This window comes from Peromyscus maniculatus, chromosome 22 (assembly GCF_049852395.1).
Source record: "Peromyscus maniculatus bairdii isolate BWxNUB_F1_BW_parent chromosome 22, HU_Pman_BW_mat_3.1, whole genome shotgun sequence".
Classification (NCBI taxonomy): domain Eukaryota; kingdom Metazoa; phylum Chordata; class Mammalia; order Rodentia; family Cricetidae; genus Peromyscus; species Peromyscus maniculatus.
The window spans coordinates 2,629,840-2,649,989 of NC_134873.1; the positions used below are offsets into that span (position 1 = coordinate 2,629,840).

Here is a 20,150-nt window from a genome sequence, read left to right on the forward strand (position 1 = left end):
TGTGTAGTTTTGGTGCCTGTCCTGGATCTCACTCTGTAGCCCAGGCTGTCCTCGAACTCACAGAGATCCGCCTGCCTCTGCCTCCCGAGTGCTGGGATTAAAGGCGTGCGCCACCACTGCCCAGCTGTCCTATCACTTTTTAACCCAAGTTTTGGAAAGACTTTGTGGCTCTGAGCCGTCCTCTTGCTCACCTTAATCCCAGCACTCGGGAGGCAGGGGCAGGAGGATCTCTGGGTTCAAGGCCAGCCTGGTCTATAGAGAGTGTTCTGGGACAGCCAGGGCTACATAGAGAGGCCGCACCCTGCCCTGTTTTGTTTTTAACAGAGCTAGGGAGATCACTCAGTTGGTAAAATGCTTGCCAGCAAGCTGAGGACCTGAGTTCAGATCCCTAGATCCCATGTGTTAAAGTGGCACACCTGTGATCCCGGTTGTAGATGTGGAGACAGCAGGGTCCCTGGCGCTCAATGACAAGCCTACCATGCCAGTGAGCTCAAGACCTTGTTTGCAAATCAGGGTAAAGACCCATAGGGACTGACACTCAGCTGGCCCCAGCCTCCCCACACTTGACGCACACACAAAAGGAAAGCAAGTCGATAAATACAGTTATATTTCCCCAAGGCCTCCAGCCCCACACAGCCCCACCCAGCCAGGAGGGAGGGAACCGCCGGGGTATGAGCAGAGTGGACAGTGGCCGTCCTCAGGCAGGTGACCTGGGGATGCAGGCAGATGGGCTCAGTACACCACCTCGTACACGGTGGCCTTCTTGTCCCCTGAGCCTGTCACGATGTATTTGTTATTCCTGGAGATGTCGCAGCTCAACACAGAAGATGACTCTTTGGACTGGGACAGAGAAAGGAAAGGTGAGGGGCAGCCACGTGGTCGCCACGAAGTTCACAAGCCGGAAGCATGGCGCTTGGGGACAGGAAAGGCTGATGGATGTGGGCATGGCCAGCACCCTCTAGCTGGGGGCGAGCGTGACAGGACTCTTCGTGACTTCAGCGGGCTTGAGGACACCAAAGCGCACATTTACAACCACCTGACTTCCCCTTCCAAGTCTCACTCTGTAGACCAGACTGGCCTCAAACCAGCCACGCCTCTGTCCCACCCAAGTGCTGGGATCACGGAGCTTTGTCACCATATTCAAGGGGTCAGCGGTATCCTGACATGTGAAGGGTTGATATAAAGGGATTCCACATCACTAACTCACAAAAGAACAGTGCTACTCAGGATTGGAGGCTGCTGGGGAGGATGGGAAATTTGGAAGATGGCTATGTTGCATTCACAAGTTCCAGACTTAGTAGAAGCTGCTGTCGAGGCCTGGGGCTGACTGGGGGGTAGTGCTCACCCAGCACCCGTGAAGCCCTGGCCCCATCCACAGCATCACACATGCCCACCCTCGGGTGACTAAGGCAGGGCTGTGAGGCCCTTTTTCAAGTTTCACTGCATGTAATGAAATAATGAAATCATCCAGAGGGAAACAGATGTGTGCTGTGGTGGGAGTCACCCACTGTCGCTGAAGTGGATGAAAAGCCCTCAGCGCACTCGGCATGCATGGTCCACTCACTTCCAGGACACACACTCGGCCATGAACTGGAGCAGCATGGACCCCGGGGACATTGTGCTCAGAATGGAACCTGAAGTGTGTGTGTGTGGGGGCTCCACAACAGGAAATGTCCAGGACACAAGACTCCAGCGGTGGCCACCAGCTGGGGACTGTGGGTACCTGAAAAATGCTGGCCCCGTAGGGTGTCCTCCAGGCGTTGAGCAAGTTGTCCTTGCCTGTGCTCACAAACCAGCGTCCTGGGGAGGGACAGAAGAGTGGCCGTGACGGACCAGGGCCTCCCGCGGCGGGGACTCTGCTCCTGGGCTCTTTGAAGCTCCGCCCCAGCCCGCTACTCTGCAAAGTCAAAAAAGCTGAGAGCTGCCAGTCAAACCCCAGACCACGGCTCCTTTAGTCAGAGAAGCCGAGGATGGGGGAGGCTGAGGCAGGAGGGTTGCTGTAAGTTTGAAGGCAACCCAGACTTCCAGGGAATACCTTGTCCCAAAAACAATTGGCTGCGTCTTTTTGTATTGGCAGCTAGCATGAGGGAAACATGTTTTTAAAACACTTTTATCTTTGGTGTGTGGAGGTCAGAGGTCAACATGGAATGACTTCAGTTTTGTTTGTTTTTAACTTTGTGTCGTCTTTCGTGACAGGGTTTCTCTGTGTGGTTTTGGTGCCTTTCCTGGATCTCACTCTGTAGCTCAGGCTGGCCTCAAACTCACAGAGATCCACCTGCCTCTGCCTCCAGAGTGCTGGGATTAAAGGCGTGGCTACCTCACCTGGTAGCCACCTCTCCATCCTTTTATTTATTTTGAGACATCTGTGTGTCTGGGCATTTACCTAAGCCGGCTTTGACCTCAGTAAGTGGCTGGGTGGACAGGCCTGGGTAAATGGTTGCCTTTCTAACTCCAGCCATTTTGGGGCACCCCCCCTCCCCCCCCCCCCCCCCCCCCCGCCTTTACGGCCCCACGGGGTCTCCCGGGCCTGTACCACAGGAGGCGAATTTGAGTGACAGCACGCAGCTCTCGTGCAGGCGTAGCTGGTACTTCTCAGGCTTGCGCACGTGCAGCACCTCCACGTGACTGCTCTCCATCCCGACGGCCAGCCAGTCCTGGTTGGGGCAGTGGCCCAGCGAGAAAATCTGGGGCAAGAGAGGGAGGGAGCACTGAGGCCACGCCGCTGCCGGCGGGGGTCGCATCTTCCTTAGCACATGGAACCGCGGGATTCTGCGCAGAGGGAGCTGCTCAGGGCCCGGGGCTGAGCCCGGCCTACAAGGCCTGCTTCTGAGTGTGTGTTGCGGGACACACACACACACTCACATACACACACACACACACACACACACACACACTGCACTGAGTCGCTCTTTGCTTTGGAACTATTTTGCATTTTTGAGACAGGGTCTCACTATGCAGCTCTGGCCATGCTGGAACTCACTCCGTAGACCAGGCTGAACTCACAGAGATCCTCCTGCCTCTGCCTCCCAGTGCCAGGATTAAAGACGTGAAAACATGTGCCACCTCACCTTGTGTTTGAGGCAGGGTCTCTCACTGAACCTCTGGCCCTCCAGCCAGCCCGGGATCCCCCTGTCTCCACATGCCAGGGTTACAGGCAGGCACCACCATTACACCTGGCCTTTTTTTTTTTTAATGTGCACTGGTGTTTTGCCTGCGTGTATGTCTGTGAAGGTGTCAGATCTTGGAGTTACAGTTGTGAGCTGTCATGTGGGTGCTGGGAATTGAACCCAGGTCCTCTGGAAGAGCAGCCAGTGCTCTTGGTCGCTGAGCCGTCTCTCCAGCCCCACGTCTGGCTTTTCATGTGGATTTGAACTCAAGTCCTCATGCTAGACAAACGCTTTACCCACCCAGCCCTCTCCACTGACCCCGCGTCCTATCCTCTCCGGGCCAGGGAGGGGCACCCTGGGGAAGGTGGGGTTGCGGGCGCACCTGGGAGCTGAAGTCATGTTGCTGAAGCTGGCGGCCCTCACGCAGGTCCCAGCAGCGCACAGTGTTGTCCAGGCCCCCAGTCCACAGCCGGGTCCCGTAGTCCGAGATGTCTATGCAGCTGGCCCCGTCCGTGTGGCCCTGGAACTGCCTGTGGGTGGAGGGCAGGCGTCCATGTCCACATCCACCTGTGTGTCCCCTACCGCGTCCCCGGCCGCCGCACACACCTGACCATAGCCTGGTTCTGCAGGTCCCAGACCACGATGTTGCCATCGCTGCAGCAGGAGAAGCAGACCTTGGCGTCGGGGCTGACGGCCAGCGCATAGCAGGCCGGGGCGGACGAGGTCAGCTCCGCCTTGATGCGTGGTGTGGGTGCTGCCAGGTCCCAGATGGACAGGGTGCTGGCCTCGCCGCCCACAATCAGACTCTGCCCGTCGGGCAGCAGCTTGCAGGAGCGGATGTAGTTGTCGCGGTTCTGCCGCAGTGAGAAGCAAGCCAGGGCAGGGTTGGGGCCGCCGCAGGTTTCCACAGGCCTCTACCTTTACTGTAGGCCCCGCCCCGGCCCTACAGACCCCGCCCAGTCCTGCAAACTCCGCCTAACCCCACAGGACCCCCCCCCAGTCCTGCAAACTCCGCCTAACCCCACAGGCCCCGCCCAGTCCTGCAAACTCCGCCTAACCCCACAGGACCCCCCCCCAGTCCCACGAAACCCGCCCCCGCCGCACAGGCCCCGCCCTGACCTCACAGGCCCCGCCCAGTCCTGCAAACTCCGCCTAACCCAGTCCTACGAACCCCGCCCCGGCCTCACAGGCCCCGCCCTGGCCCTACAGACCCCTCCCAGTCCTGCAAACTCCACCTAACCCCACAGGACACCCCCCCCAGTCCTACAAACCCCGCCCCGGCCTCCCAGGCCCCGCCCTGGCCCCACAGACCCCGCCCAGACCTGCAAACTCCGCCTAACCCAGTCCTACGAACCCCGCCCCGGCCTCCCAGGCCCCGCCCCGGCCTCCCAGGCCCCGCCCCGACTCCACCGACCCCGCCCAGCCCCGCAGGCCCCGCCCTCACCAGGCAATCCAGCTGGGCCACTGGTGTCTTGCTCCCCGGCTGGCCCACGTCCCACACCTTCACGCAGCCTTTGCCGCCCGTGTACACGTGCTGCGTGGAGCCACTGATGGTGACGGCGCACACCACCTCGCCGTGGGCCAGCGTGTGCAGCTGCCGCGCGTGGCGGGGGATGCCGGTGCCCACCAACGCATCCGATGGGAAGGGCACAGGCTGCATCTGGCCGTCCGCAGACACGTGGAAGGAGTAGGCCCTGAGGAGGTCGCGGACACGGGTGGGAGGCCCACCCCACCCCAGCACAGGTGCCCGAGCTGCCAGTGTGTCCCAGGAAGACAGGGACCCATGCCCCCCACACACCCTGGAGATGGCGCAGCCCACGTGCTACTCACGGCTTCGCCCCGGGGATGCCAGGCAAGGAGATGGACGAGCCTCGGAGATGCGGGTGTGACTCAAATGCCATCTGCCAGAGGCCAGAGACGTGACCCGAGGCAGGGGCGCCGGCACCCCCTCACCCAGGTCCCATCCCACGCCCATCTGCCCCTCAGCTCCTCAGCCCCTCCCCAAGCAAGCAGAAACACTTGCAAGCTTGCTGCTACTGGGCTTTTTAAATGACCTCCCAGGCCAGGCTTTTTAACCCGGCCTCATTCCTTTTTACACGAGCTAACCTGGGTGAGGCTCGGATCATCTTCCCGCGTACAGGCTGGACCTGTTTCCCCTTCTTTCTTTCTTTATTTTTTATTTTGTTTTGTTTTTTTTTCGTTGTTGTTTTGTTTTGCTTTGCTTTGTTTGCTTTTTTCAAGACAGGGTTTCTCTGTGTGGCCCTGGCTGTCCTGGATCTCGCTCTGTAGACCAGGCTGGCCTCGAACTCACAGAGATCCGCCTGCCTCTGCCTCCCGGGTGCTGGGAATAAAGGCCTGCGCCACTGCCACCACCCCCACCCCCATTCATTCCCGAAACAGACTTATGTGTCATGAGCTGGCTTTGAACTCCTGATCCGCCAGCCTTCGGCTCCCCAGTGCTGGGGTGACAGGCATGCACCATGCGCCACACGCCCAGTTAAGTGGCACTGGGAATGGTGCCCAGGGCTTCTCCGGTGCCGGGCATGCACCCTACCACCGAGTCCCAGGCTCAGCTCCTCTCTTTATAATTCCGGTCTCTCTGGATGAAGCAGGCTTCTCCCTCTGCCCCCCGCCCCGCCCCCAGAGATCCCCGGGCTCTGCTGACCGTCCTGGTAGTCTGTACCCCGAGGACTCACCAGGGGTGAGCGTCCGTACACGACAGAGCTGCTGACCTGGGGGGACAGGTGAAGGCTGACATAGGAGCCGGGCATGGAGAGGTCCCCGTTGAGGGTGCCGTGGGAGCCCAGGCTGAAGGACGAGGTGAAGGGGCTGGACAGGGTCAGGGGACTCCTCAGGGCTGAGTGAGAAGGGCCAGGACACACATTCAGACACCCAGATCCCATTCCCCCGTCCGTCAGCTGATGAACTCCCACACAGCCTTCAAAAACCCAGACTCGGTGGGAGGAGAAGCCAAGGCTCAGAGGGATCGGGTGTCTAGCCTGAGGTCGCCCAGCTGCTGCTGGCCCAGGCTTGTGTCATTAAGTGGGGGTCAGTTTGTCTCCCAGGGCTTCAGTTTCCTAGCCTGAGCAGTAAGAAGCCAAGACAAGAAAACTAAGGCCCAGAGCGAGTCAGCGCCTGGCTGGGTTCATAAGCCGTTCCAGGTGGTAAATCTGGGATCTGGGGTCCAATCGTCAACCTCTGTCTTTTCTTCACTTTTTTCTTCTTGGTTTTTTGAGTTTTTTTTTTTTTGTTGTTGTTGTTGTTGTTTTGTTTTGTTTTGGGGTTTTTTGTTGTTTTGTTTTGTTTTTTGTTTTGTTTTGTTTTGTTTTGTTTTGTTTTTTCAGACAGGGTCTCATTGTGTAGCCAGGCTGTCCTGGAACTCACTCTGTAGCCCAGGCTGGCCTCCAACTCACAGAGATCTTCCTGCTTCTGCCTCCCGAGTGCTGAGATTAAAGGCGGGCGCCACCACCGCATCCTTTCTACTTTGGAGGGTCCCTCTGGGACAGGTATGCCGGGCAGGCGGGGACTCACCAATGCTGTCTGTGGATGGCGCTGGCTGAGCTGCCAGCTGACAGAGGTGACCGGCAGAGCTGGGCCCTGGGGTGGACGCGTCCTGGGGTGGAGAGGGACCACATGACCTGGAGGCAGGAGTCCCTGTGGGGAGATCATTCTGTGGAGAACAAAGGGTCACTAGTCACTGCAGGGGCCACTCTGACGCCAAGGAGGGGAGTGGGCGGGGACCAGCTTGCACTCGGTGAGCACACCCCAGGAGTGTGGGTGTGAATGGGGTTCTCCGTAGAGGGTGCATGCAGAGAGGTGGGAACTCTTGGGGACAGCAATGTGCTCCCCAGAGACAGTGACAAAGTCAGAGGCAACTGGGCTGGCAAGATGGCCCAGCGGATAAGGGTGACTGTGGCCAAGCCTGATCATCTGTGTTCAATCCCTAAAACCCACATGGTAGAGAACTGACTCCCCAGAGCTGAACTCTGACCTCCACATATGCACTATGGCACTTGTGCGCACACACACACACACAATTTTTTTTCTAAAAATGTTCACTGGTTGGTGGTGGCGCACGCCTTTAATCCCAGCACTCAGGAGGCAGAGCCAGGCGGATCTCTGTGAGTTCGAGGCCAGCCTGGGCTACCAAGTGAGTTCCAGAAAAGGTGCAAAGCTACACAGAGAAACCCTGTCTCGAAAAACCAAAACAACAACAACAACAAAAAAAAAAACACAAAAAAACAAAAACAAAAAGTTTTAACTTAGAAGCTGGGCAATATGTGATGGTGCACAACTTTAATCCCAGCGCTCCACAGCAGAGGCAGGGGGATCTCTGTGAGTTGGAGGCCAGCCTCGGGTACATAGTTAGACCATGTCTCAAAAACCAAAGAAACTGATAGACTGCCAGAGCAGTGGGCCCTTTGACCTCAGAGGTCCTCAGCCCCACTTGGGCCACATTGTCCACCTCTGTCCCTAGGGCCGGGAGGGGAGACTTGATGGCGGCCGCCGCCGCCGCCAGCCAGCCAGGCCTCCTCTGTTTGGAGACAGGGCTTGGACAGCCGAGGCTAGCCCTGAGCTGACCGCCTACAGAGGAAGATGACTTTGGACTCCGGATCCTCTGGTGACCCTGGTGACAGAGGTGACCCTGGTGGGCTGAGGGGCGCCCTTGGGGAGTTCTCCAGCCGGCTAGAGCTGCCCTGCACCCCTAAGGTCTCCCTGAGTGGGGAGGGGATTAGGTAACACACACATTAGGAGCCCACAATGGCGGGCGGTTGCCATGGCAACCTGCAGGGGCTGGAAGGCCTAGACACAGACCCTCTCTAGCCCTGGGCAAGACCCCCGGGAGGTAGCCCGGACTTCCGGGGACGTCTGGGGTGGGGCAGGGGAGGCCTCTGCTGACTTCCAGGGGCACTCAGAGCATTCAGGACCCAGTACTGGGGTGGGGGGGGTGCCCGCCATTGCAGGAAGTGAGTGACCCAGCTGGGTCCTGTTTCTTCGCCCAGCTTGGCCACCAAGTTGATTTTAAAATGTTTCCTTGTAAAAAAACAAAACCAAAAAAACGAGGGGCCCAGAAAATCAAGAACAAAGTCAGGTGTGGTGAGCACCTGTCCCGCCTCAGACAGGAGGACCGGGAATCCAAGGCCATCCTAGACGATGTGAAGAGTCGGCAGCCAAGAAATACTGTCTCAGAAACAAACCAAAACCAAACAAACAAAAGAAAACCCACAAACGAAAACGAATGGGAAAATCTCGACTCCCCTAGCCTGGCTGATCTGCCCATGGCACTGTCTGTTTCCAGGCCACCCCGGGACAAATAAAATGAGTTTCACGCCTCCCCACCCCTCTTCCGTACCAGGGCTAGGTCTTTGCTTCTGGGCAGTGGTGAGCCCAAGCTGGAGGCCAGGGAGGCTGGGCTGTCCGCCAGGTCCCTGCGGGCAGGAATGCAGAGGGGCGCCTTCCCACAGGGGGTGGCCGCAGGGCTGGGCGGCTCTGAGGGCTGGTCCTGAATTCAAGAAGGTGACGGACGCTGGGCGGGGAGTGGGTGAAGCAGACGCCCACGGCCGCCACGCAGCGCCCCACTCCCCGGGCACCGACCGGGCAGCCTCTGTGAGGGGAGGGGCTCGGCCTCACTCCCGGGAGTCTGAGGCCAGGGAAGGGGTGGCCCCCTCCGCTGTGGGCTCCAGTGTCCCCCTTGATCAACCCCAGCGTCTCACCTCATCCACCACCAGGTTATAATCGCTTTTGTCTTCATCACTTTCCTGGGGGGGGGGAGAGAAACAGAGGGCACACAGCCCGTCATGCCCCTGCCTCCACACCATGCCCAGCCCTCTTCCCGCCTCAACTCCACACATCTCTCAGGCAGGTCTGCCTGTCCACCTCTGCCCACCACCTCCCCTGCACCCGGCCTCGCTGCCCTCGGGGGGGCCTGACCGTGCTCGCCCAGGAAGCCTCCCTTCAATCTCTGCTCTGCGACCTTCTCCGGCCCCCACCGCCCTCCGGAGGAACAACACCAACTCCCACCTTCATCCCCAGAGGCTGGAAACGCCTTTCCTGACCCCGACGGCAGGACAGACCACACTGGGACACCCGGGGAGGAGCCAAGGGTGCAACCTGAACCGAAGTCTCCAGAACTGCGGTCTCTGGCTTCCCTCCCAAGCTCACACCCCTTGTGCAGCTGAGGGTGGCACCTAGGGTCTCCTAGAAGCCTTCCGTCCCTAAGCCACGCCCCCAGCCCTCACTGGGCGATTCTGGGCGGGGCTCCACCCTGACCACGCCCCCAGCCCCTCACTGGGGATCCTGGGCGGGGCTCCACCCCGACCACGCCCCCAGCCCCTTACTGGGGATTCTGGGCGGGGCTCCACCCTGACCACGCCCCCAGCCCCTCACTGGGGGATTCTAGGCGGGGCTCCACCCTGACCACGCCCCCAGCCCCTCACTGGGGATTCTAGGCGGGGCTTCACCCTTACCACGCCCCCAGCCCCTCACTGGGGGATTCTAGGCGGGGCTCCACCCTGACCACGCCCCCAGCCCCTCACTGGGGATTCTAGGCGGGGCTCCACCCCGACCACGCCCCCAGCCCCTCACTGGGGATTCTAGGCGGGGCTCCACCCTGACCACGCCCCCAGCCCCTCAGTGGGGATTCTGGGCGGGGCTCCACCCTGACCACGCCCCCAGACCTCACTGGGGATTCTAGGCGGGGCTTCACCCTTACCACGCCCCCAGCCCCTCACTGGGGGATTCTAGGCGGGGCTCCACCCTGACCACGCCCCCAGCCCCTCACTGGGGATTCTAGGCGGGGCTCCACCCCGACCACGCCCCCAGCCCCTCACTGGGGATTCTAGGCGGGGCTCCACCCTGACCACGCCCCCAGCCCCTCAGTGGGGATTCTGGGCGGGGCTCCACCCTGACCACGCCCCCAGCCCCTCAGTGGGGATTCTAGGCAGGTGCTCTACCTCTGAGCAATACCCGCAGCAGCTCACGGTGGAAATATATCAGAACAGCTGCATGTCCCCTTGGCTACAGACACTTAGCCATGAAGCCCGGTAGGACAAAGTGTCTTTTGATTGGCAGGTGCTCCACAAACAAAGGAGGCTACAGAGCGAGCCTCATGGACACACTTCCCAAGGATCTGCTCAGGGGCGAACCCAGGTCCATCTCTGTCTACCCCAGTTTCTGCTTCTCTCTCCCGAACTCACATAAGGTCCTGAGAGATCCTTGTCTTCTGCTCTCTGCTGCTTCCCATTGCCCCCTCGGCTGCTAGGATGCTCCTCTTCCACCAGACTCTCCGGAGGGGAGGGGGACGCACTCTGCAGGGAGACAGGAAGGGGTAAAGGGCGTGGGTTCTCAGGCTACATCCTTGTCCAGAGAACACTGAGTGCCCTCACTGGGGGATTCTGGGCGGGGCTCCACCCTGACCACGCCCCCAGCCCCTCACTGGGGATTCTGGGCGGGGCTCCACCCTGACCACGCCCCCAGCCCCTCACTGGGGGATTCTAGGTGGGGAAATCTACCCTACCTCAGCCCCAGTGCTAAATTCTCTGGCTCTGTACAGATGGGGAAACTGAGTCCCATGAAAATGCATCACAGTGGGGCTTGCAATCCATCAAACACCCATAGCCAACCACTTGAGATTGGGGGATGCGAACCCTCAAACAAAGCCTGAGCCAAGCAAGGAGTGTGCCAGCGTGAGGACCCTGGCGGGTCTTACTGCGGCACAGCGATTACAGCGGAACTGGAGGAACCGAGGCAGAGGGCTCAGCGTGGGCTACAACGCGAGGCCATGCCTGGAATTAACCAAATCACGGCTGGCTCTGTGGGGCACAGTTCTAACCCCAGAACAAAGGCCGGCTGGGGCTGCGGAGCGAGGCCCCGTCTTCACCAGGCCCCGGATCCAGCCCCAGCACCCCGTACACCAGGTGGGGAGGCTCCCCGTGGTCCCGTGCACCCGCCCCCCACAGCCGCCACGGCCAGCTCACGTGAACTGACCCTGCTCGCCGCTCTGTCCACTGGCGGATGGCAGGAAGCCGAGAGAAAACAGAATTCGGGGTTAGACACCATGGTGTACAGAACAGCTCCTTCCCAGCTCAGAACCCTCCAGGGAGACGCCCAGAGAGGGTTAGTGGTGCCCCAAGGGCACACAGCAGGAAACCCCTGCTACCCCTTACCCTCCCGGTCACGGTCACCCGGGGCCACCCACTCACCTCTGGACCCCTCCGCGTCCACACCCACGCGGTCTTCCTTGGCCGCCGCCGCCAGCTGGGCCTGCGCAGCCAGCGCCCCGGACAGGGCCAGCAGCCCCGAGGCCCCGGCGCCCACCAGGCCGGCTGGGCGCGGGGTGAGAGGTGCAGGGGGGGCGTGAGACAGCGGCTGCAGCTGATTCTGCTGCTGAAGGGGGAGAGGATGGCCAGGGGGCGCAGGGGGCGCGGGCAGGGGCGCGCAGAGGGCGAGTGGGGCGTCCCCGAGGCGGTGGGCTGGGGTGACTCACCCCCAGGAGGCTGTTCAGTTCCCCCACGGTCACCTGCTTGGCTCGGTCCACGGCCTGGAGAACCTGCTGCTGATGCTGCGGGCGAAGGGGGCGCTGAGCGGAGGCCCAGCCTGGCTGTCCGTCCGTCCGTCCGTCTGTCTGTCTGTCTGTCTGTCTGTCTCTCTCTCTCTCGCGCGCGCGCATGTGGGGGGCAGAGGCGGGTACTGGCTGTCCCCACCTTGTTGTGAGGCCAGGTCTCACGTCACAGCCCAGGGTCCCCCTGTCCCCCGTGCCTGGCTCCTCCCAGGTGCTGGGGATTTGAACTCAGGTCCTCATTCTTGTGTGGCACGCGCTTTATCCACTGAGCCACCTTCCCGGCCCCTCTCTGGTTGTTTTCCGTCTCATGATCAGCCTAGTCAGGTCTCAAACTCCCAGCAATCCTCCTGCCTCGGCCTCCCAAGCACTGGAATGACCAGAGTCACCCAGCTTCCATTACAAAAGAAACAAATACAGGAATACACCTTGACTGACGTTCAGAGTCTGGCTGGGGCCGGTTCCAGCCGGTTCCAGCCCCTGAGGGCTGCTGGCATCCTCCCAGCCTCCTCAGGGTGCCAGCCACACCCCCACAGATATCTGCATAAACAAGCACCCACGCACAAAACACCAGTATACCAAGCGCCCACATGCTAAGCACCCAAATACCAAGTACCCGAATACCAAGCATCCATGTACCAAGTACCTATGTACTAAGTACCCACATACTAAGTTCCCATATACCAAGCATCCACATACCAAGCACCCACCCCAGAATGGGCAGCCTAGGTCTGGGCATGCAGTTCAGGATCGTGCCCACCCTTCATGTTCATCCCCAGCACTGCATCGTTAAACACGGATGAGTGCAATACACGTGAGCACACATGGCTGGTGACCCCGCAGGGGACCCTGGCCCCTCTGTGAGGAGACCTTTGCCCACCCTCGGGGGAGCGGCAGTAGGTCCCCCAGAGAAAGCTGAGGACGCTGGCTGCGTGGGGTGCCCAGGGTGCCCACCCTGCTCTCAGGCCTCTGGAGGAACGCCTCCAATGGCCAGGTCCCGCAGTCGGCAGGACTGGGGAGCTGCTCACAGGCCCACAGAGCTTCCTGACGTTTCCATGAGCTCTTTACCCAGGTCCCCTCTCTCCGCCGACTCCGTGTTCAAAGTCACTGTACTAAGAACACCTCACAAATCCTACTCTTCGGAACCATTTCAAGTGCACGGCTGGGCGGCATGTAGCTCACTCACAGGGCTGGGCGGCCTTCCCCCCACCCCGCCCCACCCCCTATCCCGGAACTTCCCGACTCTGCGGTCTGAAGCGGGGTTCCCCGTTCTCTCCCCACGCCCCACATCCCGGCCCTGGATCTGCTAACTTGGGAGTGGGGACCTGCAGCGTGGCCTGTGTGTGGCCCAGCCCCCAGAGCATCATTCAGTAAGGAATAGGCCCGGAAGTGCTCACCTAACCCTTAGGATAGATACCCTAAGCAGGAGGTGAGCACAGAGAGGCGTGCGTCCTGCCTAAGGTCACACAGCACACGGTCACACGGCCTGGGAGCCGTGGGGTACAGGTGTACCCTAGCTAACCATCCAGAGCAGAGAGCCAGGGTTAGAGAAATGACTGAGTCGGTAAAGTGCTTGTCATGCAACCACGAGGACCTGAGTTCGATTCCCCAAGAGCCCCTGTGGCGTGTGGGGTGCGCCTGTAATTCCAGCACCAGTGAGGAGATCCTGGGGCTCACTGATCCCACAGCATCCCCAACTTGGCGAATTCCCAGGCCAGTCGGAGTCCCTGTCTATTAAAGGGGGTAGGGGTGGGGCAAGATGGCTCAGCAGGGAGATGATTGCAGCCAAGCCCTACCTAACACCTTCGTTTAATCCTTGGAAACCACATGGTATGAGGGGACGACCCACTCCCGAAAGTTGGCCTCTGACCTCCACATGTGTGCTGTGGCCCATGCACCCCCTCCCAAAAAATAAATAGTGGGTTTGCCCAGTGGTTAACGAACGGGCTGCTCCCACAGAGGACCCGGGTTCGGTTCCCAGCCCCAACAAGGCAGCTCACAAGCGCCTGTGACTCCAGCTCCAGGGGACCAGACGCCCCCTTCCGGCCTCTGCAGGTACTGCATGGACACGGTACACAGACATGAAGGCATGCAAAACACCCAGACACAAAGTTAAATAAATACACAAAATTGTAATAAAAGCAAATGCAGGTGGATGGTACCTGAGGAAGGACACGGAAGCTGACCTCCGGCCTCCTCATGCACGCGCATGCAGACACATGAGCAGAAAGTCCCTAGTCTGCACCGTCAGCCAGGGTCCTCGGGCCCCGCCCCCCGTCAGCGTGGCCTCCCTTTCCACAGGGCCCAGGACACCCGCCCTGTCCCTTCCCCACCCTCGGCACAGCCGCACTCACCTCCTGTGTGAGGAACGGGACCATCTGGGCGCAGATCGCGCTGAGCCGTTTCACAATTTCAGCCTAGCGACAAGACGGTCGGGATTGGAGGGAACAGTCACCTCCACCACCCCGACCCCCAGTGCCCTGAGCATGTATGAAGCTGACTGACCGGGCAGTCCTGGCCTCCTGATGCCATGGGGAAATGGAGGCTGTGGTCTTGCAAGTCAGAGACGCCCCGCTCCACCCCCGTGAAGCCCTCAGAAGTGTGGGACTTAGACGGACAGATCTCGGAGGCACGGGGGTCACTGTCTGAGCCCGGGTGTGTGTGCCCAGCTGCAGTGTCCCAGCTCTCCTCAAGTCTTCGGAGGCGGGGTGTGTGTGTGTGTGTGTGTGTGTGTGTGTGTGTGTGTGTGTGTGTCTGTGGTTGCCTCTTGTTCCCCACCAGACCTGCCCGTGTCCTTCACCGGACCAGGGGACCAGCACTCCTGCTGCCCACATCAGCACCGAGACCCACAAAACCCAGTGCGTCCCACGCCTAGTCCACTCTGCATCTACACAGCGAGCCCAGGGTGGGGCTCTGCCATGGAATCTTAGGTCCTCAGGGGCAGAGCCTATGAATCCATTCATCCACGGGTCTCTGAACCCTCAGGACCCCCAAAGTCACTGGCCACTCTGGGGGCCCAGGGTTGGCTATGGACCTCTGGGGTCAATCTTCACAATGGAGAGTACATCTCAGAACCCCAGCGCCACTCAGTGGGGCCTCAGGAGCTCACAGGGTTAACCTTACAACCTGGAGTGCTATCTCAGAACCTCCAGGGCGATCTCAGAACCTCCAGGGCTATCTCAGAACCTCCAGAGCTATCTCAGAACTTCCAGAGCTATCTCAGAACCTTCAGGGCTAGCTCAGAACCTTCAGGGCTAGCTCAGAACCTCCAGGGCTATCTCAGAACCTCCAGGGCTATCTCAGAACCTCCAGGGCTATCTCAGAACCTCCAGAGCTATCTCAGAACCTTCAGGGCTAGCTCAGAACCTTCAGGGCTAGCTCAGAACCTCCAGGGCTATCTCAGAATCTTCAGGGCTAGCTCAGAACCTTCAGGGCTACCTCAGACCTCTGAACTCTACCTCAGAACCCTGAGAACCATGTCAGAACACCCAGAGACTGACACAAAACCTTGTGGTCTATCCAAAAGGCAGAGCCAGGCTGAGTCACAGCAGCGGGCCAAGCACAGAGAGAGCAGTCATCCCGGGCCTCCAGGCCGCTCTTATCAGAAGCACACACAGAACACCAACAGACTCGTGGGGTTCACCACCGGCTCCTGGGGTTTACCACCAGCCCCCGGGGTCCACCACCAGCTCCCGGGGTCCACCACAGGCTCCCAGGGTCCATCACAGGCTCCCAGGGTCCATCACAGGCTCCCAGGGGTCTATCACACAACTGCAGAGATCTGGCTCTGCAATGGAGTCCCTGCTGGAATGAAAGTTGCCTCCCAGACCTCCTTGGCCTGCAGCCCAGGCCCTCCTCCATGGGGACACCCTATTCCCTCTGCTGTGCCTGCTCAGGCCACTGTCCCTAGATGCTGAGAACATTTTTTGTTACAAGACTGAAATCTCTTCCCCTGGCCTTGGGACGGCCCTCTGAGGCCTCGGGAGATGTTTGAGGATGGCCTCTGCCCCGAGGATGTGCGTCGCGCCTTCCCACAGACCCCCGTCCCCGAAGGGTCACCTGTTTGTGCATTTCAATGTTGAGGCCGTAGGACATCTCGTAGTACTGCAAAGGAGACAGCATTGGCCAGTGTGGACAGCCAGCCCCACCCCGGGGACACGGAGCGTTGCCCCAGCCTCGCGAGTGGGGGGAGCATCAGGGCAGGACATGAAAGCCCTGAGTCCCATGGGGACCCAGAAGGGGACCCCAGAAGGTGGGCCAGAGTTGGGCTCAGAGAGACGGACAAGCAGGCAGTCCCCAAGGCCTGATACCCCAGGCTTCCCTCTTTAGGGAGGGCAGGAGGAGGGGCAGCCAGGGCGGGGACCCCTACCATCACGTAATGCCGCTGCATCTCTGTCTTCTCGCTGGCCAGCTTCTCACACTCCAGCTTGAGGCTGGACGGGAAGATTGGACAAGAAAGGGGGTCACCTCGCCACACCCCTCGTGGGTCAGTTTCCACAGTGACAGGTGGGGGTGCCTGCCCCCACTTCTTTAGAAACTGTCCCCCGCTCTGGTGACCCCAGGCCTACCCTCCTGGGTGGGATCAAACCCTTCCTCAGGGAAGGCTTTCCCAGAACCCACTCACCTCACCTGGGGAGCGCCACCTCCACCGCGAAGCCCTCCAATCGGCCCAGTGAGCCCGGCCCCTTGCCCTGGAGACCACGCCCCCTCCACAAGGCCCCGCCCCCTGGGGGGCCTCCCAGTTCCCAGAGCTGGGGGTCCCCTTCACCTGTGGTACTGGGCTTGGAGAAACTGGAATTCCTCTTTGATCCGGTCACAGATTTCCAGGACTGAGAACTTGAAAGGCTGGCCGGACTGCAGCGGGGTCTGAGGGGAACAGAGGGGAAGGACACGGGGTGTGTGTGTGTGTGGGGGGTGAGTTCCCGGGCACCCGCGGGCAGGGGGTCCCCTCCCTCGTCCTCCCTCCTGCAGCCAGAGAAGGGGGTCTCCGTACTTACCGGGTGCCTCCCCTGGGGGTACATCCTGCTGATGGAGAGGTGGGAGAAGGGGCCCCCCAGCTTCGTGGAGGCTTGGGGATGTGGCTGGGGTGCAGAGGTGGAGCTGGGGAGAGGGATTGAGGGTGCAAGGCTCAGGCTGGGAGTAGAATGTGGGGTGCGAGGTGGAGCTGGGGGTAGAATGTGGGGTGCTGGGCAGAGCCCGGGGTAGAATGTGGGGTGCTAAGCTAGAGCTGGGGTGCGGCGAGACTGAGGCTGGAGAAGCCGAGAGGGAAGCGGGAGCTGGGGGAGGGATTTTCACGCAAAGAAAGAGCAGCCAGGGAGAGCCTGCCGCGGGCAGGGGACCCGGACCCCGCGCTGCGCCCCACCTCCCGCCAGCTCGCCCCGGTCGGTCGTCCAGCCCGGGCGGGCGGGGGCAGCTGCAACCCGCGCCCGCTGCAGGTCCGCGGCCGCCGCCCGGGGTCGGCGCTGGTGGCCGGTGGCCGCGGTGGCTGTGGAGCCGCCTCCCTCCGCGGGGCTCGGCTGGGAGCCGCGGGCGGGACCCGCCTTAAGGTGGCACCGGTCTGCTTCCTTGGCTCCCAGACCCGCTGGGGAAACTGAGGCTTGAGTCAGCGCCTAGCGTTCCCGCCCCACCCCCACGCAAAAAAAAAAAAAGATGAAAGAGGGAAAAAAAAAAAACAAGTTAGGAAAAAAAAAATCTCCTTGTGCGCTCCCGAGCCCTGGGGGGCTGCAAGCGGTTTCCCTGAGGCAGCGGCACGGTGCCCCATGAAGGAAGAACACCCTCAAAGGCGAAGCGGAGACACACACCGATCCCAGGAAGGGCAGACCCGGCCAGTGCTGCCCCGCTGTGGGGACCTCACGAGTGGCCTCTGAGCATCAGAGCTGAAGGACCAGGACAGAGCCCTTGACTTGCATGCTGGTGCCGCCACCAGACCACTGGGTCTATCAGATGGGGGTCCTCAGGGGGCCAGACACCTCAAATTAGTACACAGACCCTCAGCCCTGGGGATCGAACCTGGGCACTAGAACATGGGGGGGGGCCTCCACCCCTGACCACGCCCCCAGCCCCTTCCCTGGGGATTCTGGCTCCAAACCACGCCCCCAGCCTCCTTTTACTTTTGGAGACAGGTCTTGCTCAGGGGCCCCCGCAGAACTTGGGTTTGGAATCCTCACGTCTCAGTCCCCGCAGTAGCTGGGGCGACAGGCCTGTGCCATCCATCAGCTCTGACGTCAGCTTAAGTGTGTTTCCCAGAGCTGAGAAGCCACCTGTCGCCAGGGAACCCCTCCCAGGGACCCTCCCTTGTTCCCAACTCTGGCCGAACAAGCGCGCTCTTACCCCGTTTCACGGAGAAGAAACTTCAGCTCTGGCCCATCATTAAGTCAATCAAAAACCATACGCCCGGTGCTACTGTGGACTGCTATGCACTGGGAAAGCGAGCAACGCGATCGTGGGGAAGACCCCCCTTCATGTTAATGTTTGGACCTCCGTGGGCAGCTCAGCCAACTGCAGGGGACGAGGGCCTTTGTGAGAGACTCTGGGCAGCGCTCTCCAGGGGAGGACATCAGCTGAGACCCAGGACTTCCAGGATGAAAGGACGGATCGCCGCCCTCTGCGATCAGACGCTGGGAGATGAGCCGGAACCAGCCAAGATCGCAGCTGGCTGGTCACGAGCTGCGTGTGCACAGCAAGGCTTTGGACAAGCGATGACAGAGGCGAGCAAACAGGCGCCACTGGTGCCACAAGTGTGAGAGAGCGCAGTGAGGCTGACACTGCAACCTTAAAGTCCGCAGGGGCGGGGGAGGGGAAATGACAGGAAGGAAAACCCAGGGAGTTGGCATTCGGAGAGTGGGTAACTCCCTGGAGACCCTGCCTAGAAAATCCCAGTGAGGATCTGGGGGCGTGGTCGGGGTGGAGCCCCGCCTAGAATCCCCAGTGAGGGGCTGGGGGCGTGGTCAGGGTGGAGCCCCGCCCAGAATCCCCCAGTGAGGGTGCTGGGGGCGTGGTCAGGTGGAGCCCCGCCTAGAACCCCAGTGAGGGGCTGGGGGCGTGGTCAGGGTGGAGCCCCGCCTAGAATCCCCCAGTGAGGGGCTGGGGGCGTGGTCAGGGTGGAGCCCCGCCCAGAATCCCCAGTGAGGGGGCTGGGGGCGTGGTCAGGGCGGAGCACCCTCAGAGTCTGAACCACTGCTCTCCAGCATCCCAGGCTACTTCGTTCCCGGGCCTTTGCAGACTCTGTTCGGTGCACAGTCCCTTCTGCAGTGGAACCTTCTTCCGGCTTCCACACTCAGGTTTCCCCTGCGAACCTCTCCTGGGGCCCCCGGAAGCATCTCCTTCAGTGGTTCTCAGTGTTCCTGATGCTGCAAACCTTCAAGACAGTTCCTCATGCTGTGGGGACCCCCAACCAGGAAACGATTTCCTTGCTGCTTCATAACTGTAATCCTGCCACTGTTCGGAATCGCCACGTGGATATCTGTGTTTCCCGTGGTCTTAGGCGACCTCACAGGGGTCGAGACCCACGGGCTGAGAACCGACCACCTGCTGCTCTGGCACACGTCTTCATCTTACTCCCCGGTCCCGGTCCCGCCGGATCGGTTTGCTCCTCACTGATCATTTCCCCTGGCGGGTCGTTCTGTCCCCGTGCCCCGTCCCTCCCGAGGCTGTCAGGACGAGCCGCACCCTCAGCCCCCGGGGGCCTGGCTCAGAACTAAAGCGGGCAATGGGGCGGGACCCGAGGAACACTCCAGAAATCTGGGCACGCTCCTGGGGAGCCTGCGGGGACAGGGTGCCGCACCCCGGGCGCAGGCGCCAGGCGGCCCCCCGTGTCTCCTCTGCCTGCGCCATCGCCTGGGCCAAAGCTCGCCGTCTCCCCAAGTCAAGCCTGCTTGCTCTCGGCACCCCAGGCTGGCCTCAGCCCCCTCTGGGGGGTCAGGGCCGCAGGCGCGCGTGGCCGCCAGGCTTGCACGGGAGCCCTTGCAGCCCGGCCCCCGGCCCCACGCGGCACCCTTCCGTCCAGGGACCTCGCGCTCTAACCGGCTCCACTCTGCGGCTCCCTATCTCCCGGGGCTCGGTCCCTTCCTCGCAGCCCGTGCGCAGGCCACGCCGGGCGCCTTCCCTGCTCCAGGACCCCTGCCCCACGTGGTGACCTGACTCGAGCTCTGGCTCGGGCTGGGACTTTCTCGTGGGCTCGCACTTCCGGGACCCCCTTCCCCTCCTGGCCCGCACCGTCGGCCGCATCTTATCAAAGAGGAGCCCAAGGCCACCGTCCGCGGCTCCCCACGGCCGGGAAGGAACCCAAGGCCAGAGCCAGCCCCCCGGGGGCCCGCGGGGACCCCCCTGGAGGAGGGGACCCCCGCCCCGCGGCCGTGCGTCCGGGGGAGCCAGGGGGTGGCGATCCGGGGCTCCCCGGGGGACCGAACCCCACCACCCCGGGAAGTGGGGGCAGCGCGCAGCCAGCCTGGGCCCGGGGCCCCCCTTTGCAGTGCGCCCCTGCCTCG

The 20,150-nt window shown here is 61.3% G+C and overlaps 1 protein-coding gene across 8 annotated transcripts; it reads right to left on the reverse strand.

Moving 5' to 3' along the window:
* Positions 1-590: 590 nt before the first annotated feature.
* Tle2 (TLE family member 2, transcriptional corepressor) lies at positions 591-18,501 on the reverse strand. 8 transcript variants are annotated; one of them, XM_042267591.2, is made up of 21 exons: positions 17,995-18,501; positions 16,662-16,764; positions 16,433-16,530; positions 16,034-16,097; positions 15,724-15,768; positions 14,019-14,081; positions 11,593-11,667; positions 11,309-11,492; positions 11,094-11,113; positions 10,304-10,414; positions 8,822-8,866; positions 8,461-8,610; positions 6,639-6,777; positions 5,804-5,964; positions 4,938-5,008; positions 4,552-4,801; positions 3,714-3,961; positions 3,490-3,637; positions 2,534-2,684; positions 1,724-1,800; positions 591-840 (listed from the first exon to the last, which is right to left on the reverse strand). In XM_042267591.2, exons 2-21 carry the CDS (start codon positions 16,683-16,685, stop codon positions 733-735), a joined length of 2,232 nt encoding a protein of 743 aa, XP_042123525.1. In that variant the 5' UTR covers positions 16,686-16,764; positions 17,995-18,501; the 3' UTR covers positions 591-732. The 8 variants fall into 8 exon arrangements, with proteins under 8 accessions (XP_042123525.1, XP_076415424.1, XP_042123526.1 ...); XM_076559309.1 differs by lacking the exon at positions 17,995-18,501 and adding an exon at positions 17,775-17,885; XM_042267592.2 differs by lacking the exon at positions 17,995-18,501 and adding an exon at positions 17,027-17,698.
* Positions 18,502-20,150: the final 1,649 nt, after the last annotated feature.

What these genes read in the sequence shown, in the direction of transcription:
- Tle2 (XM_042267591.2), bottom strand. Translation starts at nt 16,685, where the DNA reads ATGTACCCCCAGGGGAGGCACCCG. An exon ending in GGACGCGGAGGGGTCCAGAG is followed by an intron (nt 11,114 to 11,308) that starts GTGAGTGGGTGG and finishes GCCATCCGCCAG; the next exon opens with TGGACAGAGCGGCGAGCAGG. An exon ending in ACTCAAATTCGCCTCCTGTG is followed by an intron (nt 1,801 to 2,533) that starts GTACAGGCCCGG and finishes GTCCCTCCCCAG; the next exon opens with GACGCTGGTTTGTGAGCACA.